Raw genomic sequence first — 13,495 nt, forward strand, 5'->3', positions numbered from 1 at the left:
CTATTCTAAGGATTTTGAGCTTTATTCAATTTTTTAAAACACACTGCTATTATTCTGCACACAACTGTATCTCCAATTCTAGGGAGTTTTTCCTTGCCCCTGTTACTCATGGGCCTTCTTGTCTTTTCTCTGATTGTCTAACACTCTCTAAAGCGCCATGAGACATGTGTAATGTTTTGGCGCTCTATAAATAAAGAATTAAATTGAAAAATTGAAATTGAATTTCACGACGGCCACGGCTGTCGTTGCCCCTTGCATTGGCCATGATCACAAAATGCTAAGCATGCATGTAGGCTATTTGAGTTTCTTAAAGCTGAGCTGTGTTTAAATTGTTTAATACATGATTTCATAACAGGCCAAATAGAAAATACATGTAAAATATAGCCTAGATATCTAAATATTAAAATCAGATGATTTACAGTTCTATGTAATATGTCATGTTTCATGTTTTTGTCATGTTTCATACAGTGATGCAGGTCTACTGCTGTGAATAGGCTAAATACAACTTTGATCATTTTTATGTTGCCTACTGTATAGTTAACTTTGGCCTTGGTGCCCTGATGTGTGGCCTTTGTGCCCTCCGCCAAATATGCCCAACTGAAGGCCAAGTGGATTTGCCCCTAAAATAATGAAACTTCAAGCCTGGTTACCATTTAATAAATCATTGATATGGAACGGTGATTAAACTGTTTTTTTTACCAGATCTACTTCATAGATATCCCGTTATTAAGAAATAATAGCCACCCCACCAGGCCAGCCAATCAGTATTTCATGTCTCCGCATTATCCATCATTATGCATTATGGCATGTATGGCCCAATACCCCATACTATACATTATATTTATATATATATATATATATTTATTTTATATTCCATAGCCTGTCCATAAACCTGAGCTATATATATGTAGGCTATATGTGTGGCTATATGTGTATATATATATCTATCTCTGTAGACATGCCATCTGGAAACCCATATTTATCCAACTATACACTGTACATTATTAATCTCTATTGTCTACACAGCCATACTCGACCTGTACTTGGTACTTAATGCTTCTTTGCACTTCTGGTTGGATGTCAACTGTATTTTATTGGTTCTGTACTCTGCTAAATGACAAAGTTGAATCTAATCTAATGTGACCATGACCTTTGATCCTATGACCTTACTGTAAGTATCGATTGGCTGACATTCCTGATATTCTTTACAATGTCAATAAATGTGGAAGGCCCTGTACACTCCAGTTCTGCGCTCTATTTCTTAAACAGCCTCAACAGAGACAATGGTAAACTGAACATATGGCTAAAAAATGCAATATGAAAGAATCCCACAACTATATGGTGAAACAGAAACCCTCGTTTATTACCATTCAACTCCACCCACCACAGTTACTACAGAGCAAATTCACAATGATTTAGTTAGAGAGCAGCTGTTTATCACACATCTTGCAAAGACCCTGCATTTTTGTAGCCTCCTCCTCAGAAAGTATTGTATATTCATGTAATTACTACACCCCCCGTGTATTCCAGCAATCAATCTGCAATCAACAGCATAGTTACTTGTAGTCATATATGTTGTCAAAAACACAGAAAAGACAACAACAAAGAAAACAAAACAATGTTATCAGAATACTTTAAGTTTTCACATAAACCTTTCAAAGATGGCAAACATTGGGATCATTTTCTGTGTACAGAATATGTTTGAGGATTGGGGATGGGCTTGCTGCTTTATTTACCATACAAAAATGTACTTCATAGATCATGTGACTTCATAGACATACATTCCATATGTCTACAGCTGCAAGAGGAGGCACACCCAATATTGCACGTCATGAAAAGGTCTGGCTGAAAACATCTGAGAATATCGAACAAAAGTACAGAGTAGCAACTTTGGAATACACCCATTATCAATACTATTATTATATACAAGGTAATTAATTCAGACACCAAAACTTAACATTCCTTTTTTCCTGTTTGGTTACAAGAATGTACCTTTTCGTCCTGTCAAACCATGATGCACTGAACACGGAATAATACTGTACAGGATTATGAAAAAGTCTGTTTACATAAAACAATATTTTTAAATCATAGTAATGATTCTGGCCCATCTCTTTTCACTCATCTATTCTGACACTTTTTTACAGTTCATTTAAAAAGACAGGGAGCCATTTCAGTAATCCGTGCTCAGTGGTCAGGGAATGTGCAATTTTTATGGGAGCCCTGTATTACAACAGCCACATGCACACACTTCACAAAGGTAATTACGCGTCTACATCTCTCTTTTTTCAAAGTCATTCTCTGAATCCCTGAACATATTCTGGCCCTCTGATCCATGTTTCCAAAGCAGGTCATATCTTCCTTGTTAGGCCTATTCTTAAACTCAACCACAATGCTCAAGTGGTTAGCAAGAATCCAGACAAGGGATTCAACAAAGGCATTAAACAGGGTCCTTAGAAGGTGTGTGCATTTCTGCATACTCCACAACCCAAGGCAAACTCCTCACCAGTTGGTGGGTGGACCACATGCAAGGGACATTCACTTCCCTCGAGCTGTTTACCTTTAGGTCCTATCATAGAGAGAGAATAGATAGGTTAAATGTTAAAAAGTTTATAAACAAATGTCTATATTAAAACAAGCAGCCTGTCAAATTCAAATCTTATTCTTACATATTGTAACAAGCAATCAAGAGCATAGACACCAATAATAAAATTACTTCAATAATCTTTCGAGGATTGTGCTATAGAAGCCTCCTCCAAAAAAATCATATAGAGAATGAGTACATACCAGCAGGGCAATGAGGCAACTCCTCTTTTGGGACACTGGTCATTCTTTGGAAATCATCATGACAGGCATTGCAAAAGTGTGTGGTCCCAAAGCAGAAGAAAACGGCCACTGAGCAACAGTAGCGACACTTGTACTCAAGGAAGTCTGTCCCATGTTTGGAGCACATCTATACAACAGAAACAAAACAATTGGCACTGCATTTAGAGGAATGTATTTCATCATTACTGCAGATCAAAGAGACGGTTAAGAATCTTTGGTGCATATGATCAAGCACTGAGTTTTGTTTACTTTTCCCTTAACTCCCACTGAAGTGCAGAGCTACAGCAACACGCTAGCCACCAAGTGTGTGCCACTTGCACAGGTTAGGTGAGCTATAGTTTCATGTAGAACCATTTGTTCGATGATCTTAAGCTGTGTAGATTCAACACAGATCCATAAATCTTGCTAATCAAATGTTTTTGAAGTCAGCTGTGCAAGACTGAAATAAGTGCAGAGGCAGCACATGGAGGCGTAGGCGTTCTTAAAGTAGCGGCTATGCTACTGTGTTTTGGTATTGTGACAACACTATTCGCCACACAAATACAACTTGTGCGGCGCTCGGGGAGCAGTGAGGGGGTTAGATGCCTTGCTCAAGTGCACTTCAGCCGTGGATGTGGGCATGGGAGAGCAGTGCTCAACCACTTCCCCCGCCCACATTTTTCCTACCGGTCGGGGATCGAATCGGAAACCGTCCGGTTTCAAGCCCGAAGAGCTCTTTTCCAAAACGCTATAATAATTTTTGTAAACATTAATAAGTCATGTTATTTAATTAAGCAATAAGCCCAATAATAAACATAGTTGCAAGCAGCAATGTGGGGGCCAAGCAGTGCTATAGCAGGAATGGAGTTGCCATGGCATGAGCAAGCACTCACAGCAAGTTTGATTGCAATTGGATAAAGAATGGGTGAGAAATAAGCTCATTTACTTTGTTATAGTGCCCCTAGAGGCGCAAATTACACCAATGTCCTTGTGCGTTCTCAGAATCAGCTACCATGTGCCTGGACTTCATACACCAAAGACTTGCTGAGATGTGAGCTGAATTTGTCTATTACAGCACCCCTAGAGGCCAAATGAGACCATTTCCCTTGCATGTCCTCACAATCAGCTACTTTGCCTCTGTATTAAGTTTGGACTTCATACATCAAAGCGTTACAGATACAAGCTCACTTCCTGTATTGCAGCGCCCCCTATAGAGGCCAAATGATGCCAATTTCCTAGTGCGTCTTCACAATCAGATAACAAGTCCCTGTACCAAGTTTGGACTTCATACATTAAAGCGTAGCTGAGATGTTAGCCCACTTCTTGTTAGGCGGCATCGTAGCCATGTGTGATTGGCTGTCACGGGCAAATAAACTTGAAATTAAAAAATCTGACAAGTATCGTTTGTGCGGCTCGGTCTGAAGATCATCTCCGCCAAGTTCTGTGAAAATCGGATGAAATTTGTAACCGCTGAAACTTTTCGTAGAGTTTGGACTAAATCTAATATGGCGGAGGTCCAATATGGCGGAAAGTGACGGGATAGGGGTCGATGAACTCGGGATGGTCCAAGGATTCAGACGCTACCTCAATTGTGAAAATCAGACAAAAGAGTCAAGGATCACGCGCATGAACGCATGTCCAGCATTGAACTGGTGGTGGCGCTAGAGTGTTCAATGTATATGCATAAAAATTGCTGTGAGTGATTGGGACAGTGTCCTGACTAACGGTATCGAGTTTTGTTATGTTAACTCAAAGCGTCATGGAGATGTTAGTCCACTTCCTGTTTGGCAGCTTCATTACCATATTTGCTTGGCTGTCACGGGCAAAAAAAAATGAAATTGAAAAATCTGACAAGTACCTTTGTGCGGCTCGGGCAGAAGATCATCTCCGCCAAGTTCCGTAAAAATCGGATGAAATTTGTGAACGCTGAAACTTTTTGTAGAGTTTGGACTAAATCCAATATGGCAGATGTCCAATATGGCGGAAAGTGACGTAATAGGAGTCATTGAACTTAGGTCGGTCCAGGGATTGCCTGATTTGTGAAAATCGGATGCACCGTTCAATGGTCACATGCGTTAATGCAATCCAGTTTTGACCCATTGGTGGCGCTAGAGTGTTGGGCAGAGTTCTGTAAATTGGTGAGAGTGATCATGGGAAAGTGCTGAATCAATCTGCCGAATTTCATAATTTTAGACCCAGCGGCTCAATTTTCGGCCAGATTTTGACCTGTTGGTGGCGCTAGACGGCTGGGTTTAGAGGTCCGTAAATGAGCGTGAGTGGTCAGTGGAGTGTCCCGAAACTTTCTGCCAAATTTCAGCACTTTTTAAGCCAGGCGTTCTATGGGCTGCCATAGACTCCAATGGCGGATGTGTAATAATAATAATAATAATAATAGGAAAAGCTAGTACTCAATGGGTGCCTTCGCAGCTTCGCTGCTTGGCCCCCAATAAACCCCCCTTAGCTGTTGTAGCTGTTCCTAAAAGTATAGATACTAATAAAATCAGGTATTGTGACATTTTTAATTTCAGTATTCGCGATTCTTTTGTAGTATCAGTGCACCGTGCAACACTAGTGGCAAACTACTTTTTCTCAGCAGAAGCCACAAAACGGTAAGAAAATAATTTAAAAAGACCCAGCCATAAATAAAATGAAATAACAATTTGCAAGATAGGATTCTTGATATAGGCCTAGTCTAAATGCAAATATGACAATACATGATACTATAAAATATTGAAAAATAAAATTACTGTAAATAAAGTAGGTAATAATATTCTTCAAATCTCTGTTTCCTGTAAATGTTGTAAGTCATTCTTAGTTTTTGCAACTGGTGCAACTGGTTTAATTGTAGGCTGTAGTACTTACTGATACATTATGTGTACGTATAAACTTGTGCACAACTGACTATGCGCCCACATTTTTGTCTGTGTTCCTAAATGTTTTAACTTCGGAGCAAAAGTGCTCCTGGAATAAAAAGTTAGTGTAGAGCCCTGGTAACGGTGACTAAATCATTTATGGAATGTAAACATATTCCTCACAATAGTACAGTACAGATATGTAATACATAGAAAAAGCACAATGATCTCATTTTGTCCACTGACCTGTGCCCTTGACACATCTGAGCATGCTCCACAGATGAGTTCGCTAGGGTCATAGTCATCTCCTTGTCCTGCTTCAGCATCACAACGTGCTTCCCCTCCAAAGTATGCCTGCAAGTGCAAGAATAATGTGTCATTAACACAAAAAGTCCTGGATCAACTACCTCCTAAAAATATACTGTAAAACATGCTTTATTCAACTACCGGGTGAAAATTTCAATGTAATCAACGTTTTATCATCTCAACAACAATCAGCTCCTGCAAAACAAGGTAGTTGATCCGCCTGGTTCTTCAGGATTGCTGATGATCCATTATCGTCAGCTGTTTCTACCTCCATTATATGTAAGTTGTGTATAAATGAATATACTCACTATATGAAGTTAAAATACTTAGAGTTACTGAATTTAAGACGGACAACATTTCTACATTGTACATATTTGTGAGCACCGTGGCCCACTGGTTAGCACTCTGGACTTGTAACCGGAGGGTTGCCGGTTCAAGCCCCGACCAGTGGGCCGCGGCTGAAGTGCCCTTGAGCAAGGCACCTAACCCCTCACTGCTCCCCGAGCGCCGCCGTTGTAGCAGGAAGCTCACTAAGCTGGGATTAGTGTGTGCTTTACCTCACTGCGTGTTCACTGTGTGCTGTTTGTGTTTCACTAATTCACCGATTGGGTTAAATGCAGAGACCAAATTTCCCTCACGGGATCAAAAAAGTACATATACTTATACTTATATACTTATTTACAACAAAGACTGTAAATGACAGACTTAAGTGAAGGGCAGAATGCGCGCAGGCTGAAAGTGCTTAGTTGCGTGCTTTTTTTTAACTTACTACAGTGGGCATCGCTTTCAAATGACCACTTCATTCGCGGATTACGCGAAATCGAAATTTGCTGTCTACATTATTGTCAGTGTTGGGGTTAACGCAACTACGCAAATCAAAACAGTGGTGTGATAATTGAGCCAGTAGAGAAATAACTGTTCAGAATTAATCTGTAGCCTTGGGTAGGCTTCTGCAGAAAACAATGTTGTTGCCGATTTAATACTATCTGGCGGCGTTTTTAACAGGCTACATAATAGAGGCTTAGACAACTATGACCCACGTTTTGGTTTTCGTAAATTAATTTGCCCTACTTCTTGACTGCAATGTAGTCAATTGACTGCTTGACATGTCATTTTTATTTTTCTGTACAATAAACAATTACATCTGCTTTATGCCGCAGAATTACATTCACATTTGGCTGACTGCAGACGCGCCACTTCCCTCCCCATATTCCAAGATTAAGATAGTAGCCTACAAAAAGCACTTCATACTATCATAAAAAAATAGTTAAAACGAATAGCTATTTGCAATTTGACAAAGCACTGGTCCTCATTTTGCGAATGCGAGGACGATATGAGCCTGTTGCATTTAGTTAGATGTCCGAGTCACGCATAATGTTTGAAAACCACTGGCTCGTAATCACAATAATTTAACACATGACAGTTGGATAACCTACTTCATCATGTCCCCATGCCTACATTTTTGTGAGTAGCATAGAGATCGTCAAAAACAATAAAGTATGGCTCTCCGTTTGGGACATCGAAAACTTCGAAAAATATTTTTAATAGACTACCGTCGAAGATGCTGACTTGCAAAAGCCTCGGGATAACACGTTATCTCCACTATCATCAGTCATGCCCCTTGATCAAAGTGGGGAATGAAATAAAAGTTTGAGAACCATTGGCTTAACAAGTTACCTACAGTCCAGAACACAGAATCTGTTGAAATATTCTGATGATCGGCGATGATATCGGCAAATGTTTGTTTTCCAAAGTAAGAATTTTACTTCACCATGCACCTTCGACAATACCTGGCCTACCTGGTATCATTACAAACATTATTCTGTGTCCTAAAACTGGCATATTTTATGGCATTGTGTCATGTAAGTTTGTTGCAAAATCTAGAGAAATGTGTGAGGTGGTCAGTGGGGGAAAATTGAGACACACATTGGATTGTGTTATTACTTGAACATTCCACACTATCCACAGCTGTGGTAGGCCTATCAGGGGCAGGAGGATTACTGTCAGCGCAGGCTTTATATAAAATTCTTCAACAGAAGGCCTCGAATGTTGTCTTGTTTGTGGAGCGCTTTGCTTCGCTTCTGTAATTTCGGCTTCATTGACCCTCAATGACCCTCCGAGAATAAATAAAGGTTGAATGAATGAATGAATGAATGCAGGCTTGCCCAAAATAAAGGCATGTGGTTTGCGCAGCCTACAGTAAATAACAGACCCGCCAGAATGTGCGTTATGATGCTTTTTTTACGAGCAAGATGTTTTGGTACCCTACGACACTGCATGTTCTTAAATAACAATGATCATCAGTAATATTCGACCATTAATTTGGGTAAATGGGCAGCGCGTGACCACCTTGATTGGCTGATGATTGTAACGCTGGCTGGCGGGCATGATTCCAAACACCTCCCTTACGATGATGAGTGACAGGTCTCAGAATGCGTGCGCTACACAAGGACGGAAGATGATGAATAACTGGGGCCGTAGGCTATTCACAAAGGCTTTTATCTTACTACTAGCAGTAGGCTACTCCTAAATAGCACTTACAGATTTTAGATTGGAGTTTTCTCTTAAAAGTAATTCACAAAGCCTTTCAGACAACTCCTAAACTAGGAGTGAGTCTTCGTGGCTATGGATGACGTCATTACTCATGCACAAGCTTGACTGAAGTGACCACCTTGATTGGCTGACGATTGTAACGTGGGAATGCCAAACACCTCTCTTCCGATGATGACTGACAGGTGACAGGTCGGAGAATGCGTGTGCTACACAAGTAGTGCGAAGGACGGAAGATGATTAATAACTGAATAAAAAGGCCTATCCTAAATGAATAAAGAGTAAGGCAAAACAAATAGCTTAGTAGCCTAATGAAACATAGGCCTATGGATTGATGCAGTAGCCTACCTTTGCAACATTATTAAATTAATCTGTCACCATATCCCTAGGCTACGTTTGCAAAGAGGAGAACATTTTAATTTGATTCACAATGAAACGTTACATTTCATTTACATGTTAACAATGAGTAGTTTTGGTTGTTGTTGGTGGCGTTATTGCATGTTAGTTATGCCTACAATGCAAAATTGCTTCCTCGCGATTGGAAGCTCCTGTAGCTGCATAGGATTTCAAAACCGCAGGTTTGTGAATAGTCTGTGAGTAAGGAGTCCTCTCGACTTCTTTTAAGCTGTCAGAGGTGGGAAGGTGTGATTTTTTGGGGGAAGGGCCGGATTAACTGGGCACAATTGTCTGATGGCCCCCCTTTCCCCCAGCCAACGTGAATAGGGTGGTTAGTTAATAGGCCTATCGTGAAGATTTTTCCTGCCATCTAAGGCACGAGCGCATCTGTGAGGCCAAGCCTCACCAAGTAGCTCGTTTGTTTACAACTAACATTCCATTTAATTAAACTGCTTTATAGGCTATGCCGAAATAGTTTTCAACATTTTGAATATTAGTGTCGGGTGAATTGAAATGTTCTCAAAGTAGCCTTATGGCTGAAAGCTGCTTTCCATCGTAAAACACTGAAAGTTAATATTTTGTCACTAGCAACATTCATCTGTCCTTTGTCAAATGTATTATGTTCCAAGTACCCTACGCGTAATTCTGCTTCATAAAGTTGAACAAATACATTTGCTTATTTCACAGAAAAATATAAATAGCCAGTCTACGTTGCAGAGTTGGTAAGTTATGGTAGGCCAACTTGCAGTGAACATACAAACAGGGGAAATTATTTCTCTTGCAGCTGAGTAGCCTCAGGTGCGCACGTAGACATAAGGCCGAACATGCAAGCGCCAATGAATCGTGCTCTCACGACAATCGCGCCGTTAAACTTAAATAGGTTAATATCACTCTAAGTTCGCCTTCAAGCAAGGAAAACGATCTGTTTCGTTGGAAGGGCAAGGGGTAGCAACAGGGCAACAGAGACAGGCCCGATGGCAGGGCTGTTATGAGAGTATTAAAATTTGGGATATTCTACGGGAAAACATTAAAACGGCAAGACAGCGGGGAAAGTTAAAATACGTGATAAACACGGAAAAAGTTGGCATGCATTGTTTCGATCCCCGTGCACAGGGATTATTCGTCATACTATTAATCACATATGAGTATTTGTGAAATTGTGCAAACAGGCGCAATACATTTGAAAAGGAAGGACTGGTAGCATGCAAGCTCACGGGAAAGATTGATTTAAGAACGTTATCACAAAGTGTGTGGCTGTGGCGCGGGCAGAAGACAATTGGCAGGGGAGGGTCATGTCTTTTTTAACAATTCTGTCGGAGGATCATTGAACAATTTCTAGCAGGCAAGAAAGGGTCATGCAACTTCCAACTGAAGCACTCAAAATTCCTCCGGTGGCCCCTTCAATAAATAACGATCAGTCCCTAGAATGCTGCTGGGCTATATGTCTTGGTTCTGTTAACAACTCATTGTCAAACGCATAGCCTATCTCGCGGTTGCATCCATTACAAACAAACATGCAATGTGAACGTCTGGGATTGGGGAGAGCACTAAATGCTCTACTGAATAAGCACAAAGTCAAACCTTTAAATGAAAAACCCTCTTTAATAATCCAAAAAAATAAACCGCTAATGAAGTAAACTTGTGACCGTCAAAAATCGTTTATCGCTTGTAACTCCGTGATACCAGGACGTAACAGGAAGGCATTTGGCTGAGCAACGGAGGTTAATATGCTCCATGTTTTGTCCAAATGATGACTGTCTATCATCGTTGCTTTTCGGAGAAAAACCGAATGTTTCATTCGCCCCCCGTTTCAATCGTCCCGGTTGTAGGCCCTACCTACTCAAAACGCAGATAGAACCTTATTATTCTAAGGTAGCGAAATAGCGTTCAGCATGATTCATGCCCAATTAATTCCCCCTGTTAAAGTGTTCACCTTTGTAGTTTGGTTTCGTGATAGCCTATGATAAACGGCTTCTGGCCAAATATGTGAAAACGTTAAAATACAGTAGGCGATAAACCCGGAAAAAGTTGACAGTGATTTTTTTCATAATCACTTTGGAGGGTCATAGAAAAATGTATTGCTGGCGAGGGAGGGTCACGTCCTTTTGGACTAATGCTCCCAAAACTCCTCCGGAAGCCCCTTAAATAAATAACGAACAGTCCCTAATGAAGTAAACTTGTGACCATCAAAAATCGTTTATCGCCTGTAACTCCGTGATAACAGGACGTAACAGGAAGGCATTTGGCTGAGCAATGGAGGTTAATACTCTATATTTTGTCCAAATGATGTCTGTCTATCATCGTTGCACTTTTCGGAGAAAACCAGAATGTTTAATTTGTCCCTGCGTCTCTCTGGCTGCAAACGGGATTCACTCGCAGTTAACCAAATATTTCTTTATTAGGGCAGGGCAGGCATATTTCTGGCTATTACATTATTTCTAAACCAGTCTGCTAAAGTCTGTAGTGAAGTTTGTGTAGGGTTTTCCAGGCTCCATTTCTTTTTACGAGACACCCTGCTCACTTGAGCCATCTACCGGTTGTTTGGGTTGTTGCAGCGTCTCACTGGAAAAATACAAATTAAAGTCGCGTGATACCGCGTGATCCCACGCGCGGACCGCGAGTGAAGCTGGCCAAGTCGAAGCACTGCCCACTGTAACCCTCCTCTACACAAACAGTACCTAGGTAGATACACTAGCAATCTATCTAATAGCAATGTATGGATTGGGTCTTTATCCACGGACACAGTGGATAATCCCTGGGAAAGTAAGAAAAAAACAGCAAAACATTCTGATTAATTACAGGTGGGTTGCAGGTGGACGAAATAAATCTTTAATTAGTAAAATAGACATTCTCTGAAATGTGAACATTTCAAAACATAGGCTAATTTTTCATCAGGTAGTGGCACTATCTTTGCAAACTCTCATTAGGCTAAGTAGTTGCGAGGTCCATTTCTTTCAGCAGCAATGGCGGCAAGAGAATTACATGAGAAAATTCAAAAAGGAGAATTAAAAACTAATCAGTAGGAAGGAAAGAAATGTGCTGTCTGGGAACATTTTAGTGAAGTAGCACTGGAACATGATGCATCATGTGTGCGCTAAACCAAAATACCAGTCAAGTCAGACAGTCAAGTCAAAAGGTACCACTAGAAGTGGTGCAGCATAGATACGCGCCCCCTTTCCACCAGATGGCCCAAACACTAATAAAAATCGGTGCCATCATGCCTAATTGCCAATGACAGGGCAAAGCAACAGGCTGCTGCTGATAAAGAAAAACTGGCTGAGGTCCTCCAGAAAATTATGGAATATGGTGGAATGGCTGTTTCAGATTCAACACAGATTCAAGAAGAGGGCATATACCCGTATTTTCCGGAATATAAGTCGCTCCTGAGTATAAGTCGCATCAGTAAAAAAATGCGTCATGAACAGGAAAAAAACATATATAAGTCGCACCTGACTATGAAATACTATATTAAGAAATGTATTTCACAAAATCCAAAACCAAAAACAGAGACTATGTATGGCCAAAAAGATTAATGTTAATGAAGACGAAGGAGTGAAGGCAGCAAGAGGAGGGCAGGAAGGTAATTGCAAAGCAAAAGATTCACTGAGAGAAAATGCCATGTGGTTAAGGCTGGGATAAATGATTATTTTTTGAACGATTAATCTAGCGATTAATTAATCTCCCCATTAATTGACAAATAGCAATTTATACATGTTGATTTACATATCTCAATTAAAAAACATGAATTCCTGCAATATATGTGTATTGCTCTAAAAAAATCCAAAATAAAAGACTATACAAGTGCAAAGTTATGCATTCTTAGTCAGAGGTAGCATTCAATAAATTTCAGTAGTATAGGGCTAATTGAGTGCCTGTCACTTTAAGACGTTCCCTTGCAATTGTAACACTAACACAGTTAAAAGCCTGCTGATGTGTGAATGCAATTCATAACATAGTTAATTCAAATAACGGTTCGTACTCCTCCTTGGGACAAGCACTTTTAAGTCTTGGAAAACACTTTTCCATTTACATCGGGATTTTGCAAACATTCAGTGTCAGAGTCAATAAAATGAGCCCTGCATGAGTAACAGAATTGACAAGCAGCTGTAAGTAATCATGCTAAACATCCAAACAGTATTCTAACATTAGCTTTGAGATACTGCTTGATTGCATAAACTAACTTAGTTTAGTCTCCTCAATGTACTATGTTGTGATAAGACCTTCGCCGAGTTAATTAATGCAGCAGTTTTGAACAAATTTGCGCAGCATGGTCACGATTTAATAGTAATTTAGCCCGCAGTGTTCTATGGAATGCTTATATGTGGCAACAACAATCGTGAATATTTTGTTAAATGCACACAGATGAGGGGCAGCGGGCTCGTTACGAGAGAGAGCGGGCGGAAAGGCTGCGTGTGTAAAAAGCGCAGCTCAATGAAAGGATTTTTATCTTATCTTTAATTTAAATGGTACAACATAGACGTGTGACGGCCGGTTTTGATCTCGTGGCGCCCAGCCACGGATTAGTCAATATATGGGAAACACTGAAGGTGTAAAATTAAAAATATTTAGCGGCACGCGTTATGCTTGAC

The 13,495-nt window shown here is 40.3% G+C and overlaps 1 protein-coding gene across 16 annotated transcripts in view; it reads right to left on the bottom strand.

The window, feature by feature from the left end:
* Positions 1-1,339: 1,339 nt before the first annotated feature.
* Positions 1,340-13,495, bottom strand: part of mycbp2 (MYC binding protein 2) — a 283,844-nt gene continuing 271,688 nt past the window's right edge. For all 16 annotated transcript variants that reach the window (XM_048239181.1, XM_048239179.1, XM_048239178.1 and 13 more), the window contains 3 exons: positions 5,901-6,008; positions 2,785-2,950; positions 1,340-2,566 (listed from right to left, as the gene is read on the bottom strand). In XM_048239181.1, the coding sequence (XP_048095138.1) occupies positions 2,451-2,566; positions 2,785-2,950; positions 5,901-6,008 (390 nt within the window). In that variant the 3' untranslated portion in view covers positions 1,340-2,450. The remainder of the gene's footprint in view (positions 2,567-2,784; positions 2,951-5,900; positions 6,009-13,495) is intronic.

This window comes from Alosa alosa, chromosome 3 (assembly GCF_017589495.1).
Source record: "Alosa alosa isolate M-15738 ecotype Scorff River chromosome 3, AALO_Geno_1.1, whole genome shotgun sequence".
Classification (NCBI taxonomy): domain Eukaryota; kingdom Metazoa; phylum Chordata; class Actinopteri; order Clupeiformes; family Clupeidae; genus Alosa; species Alosa alosa.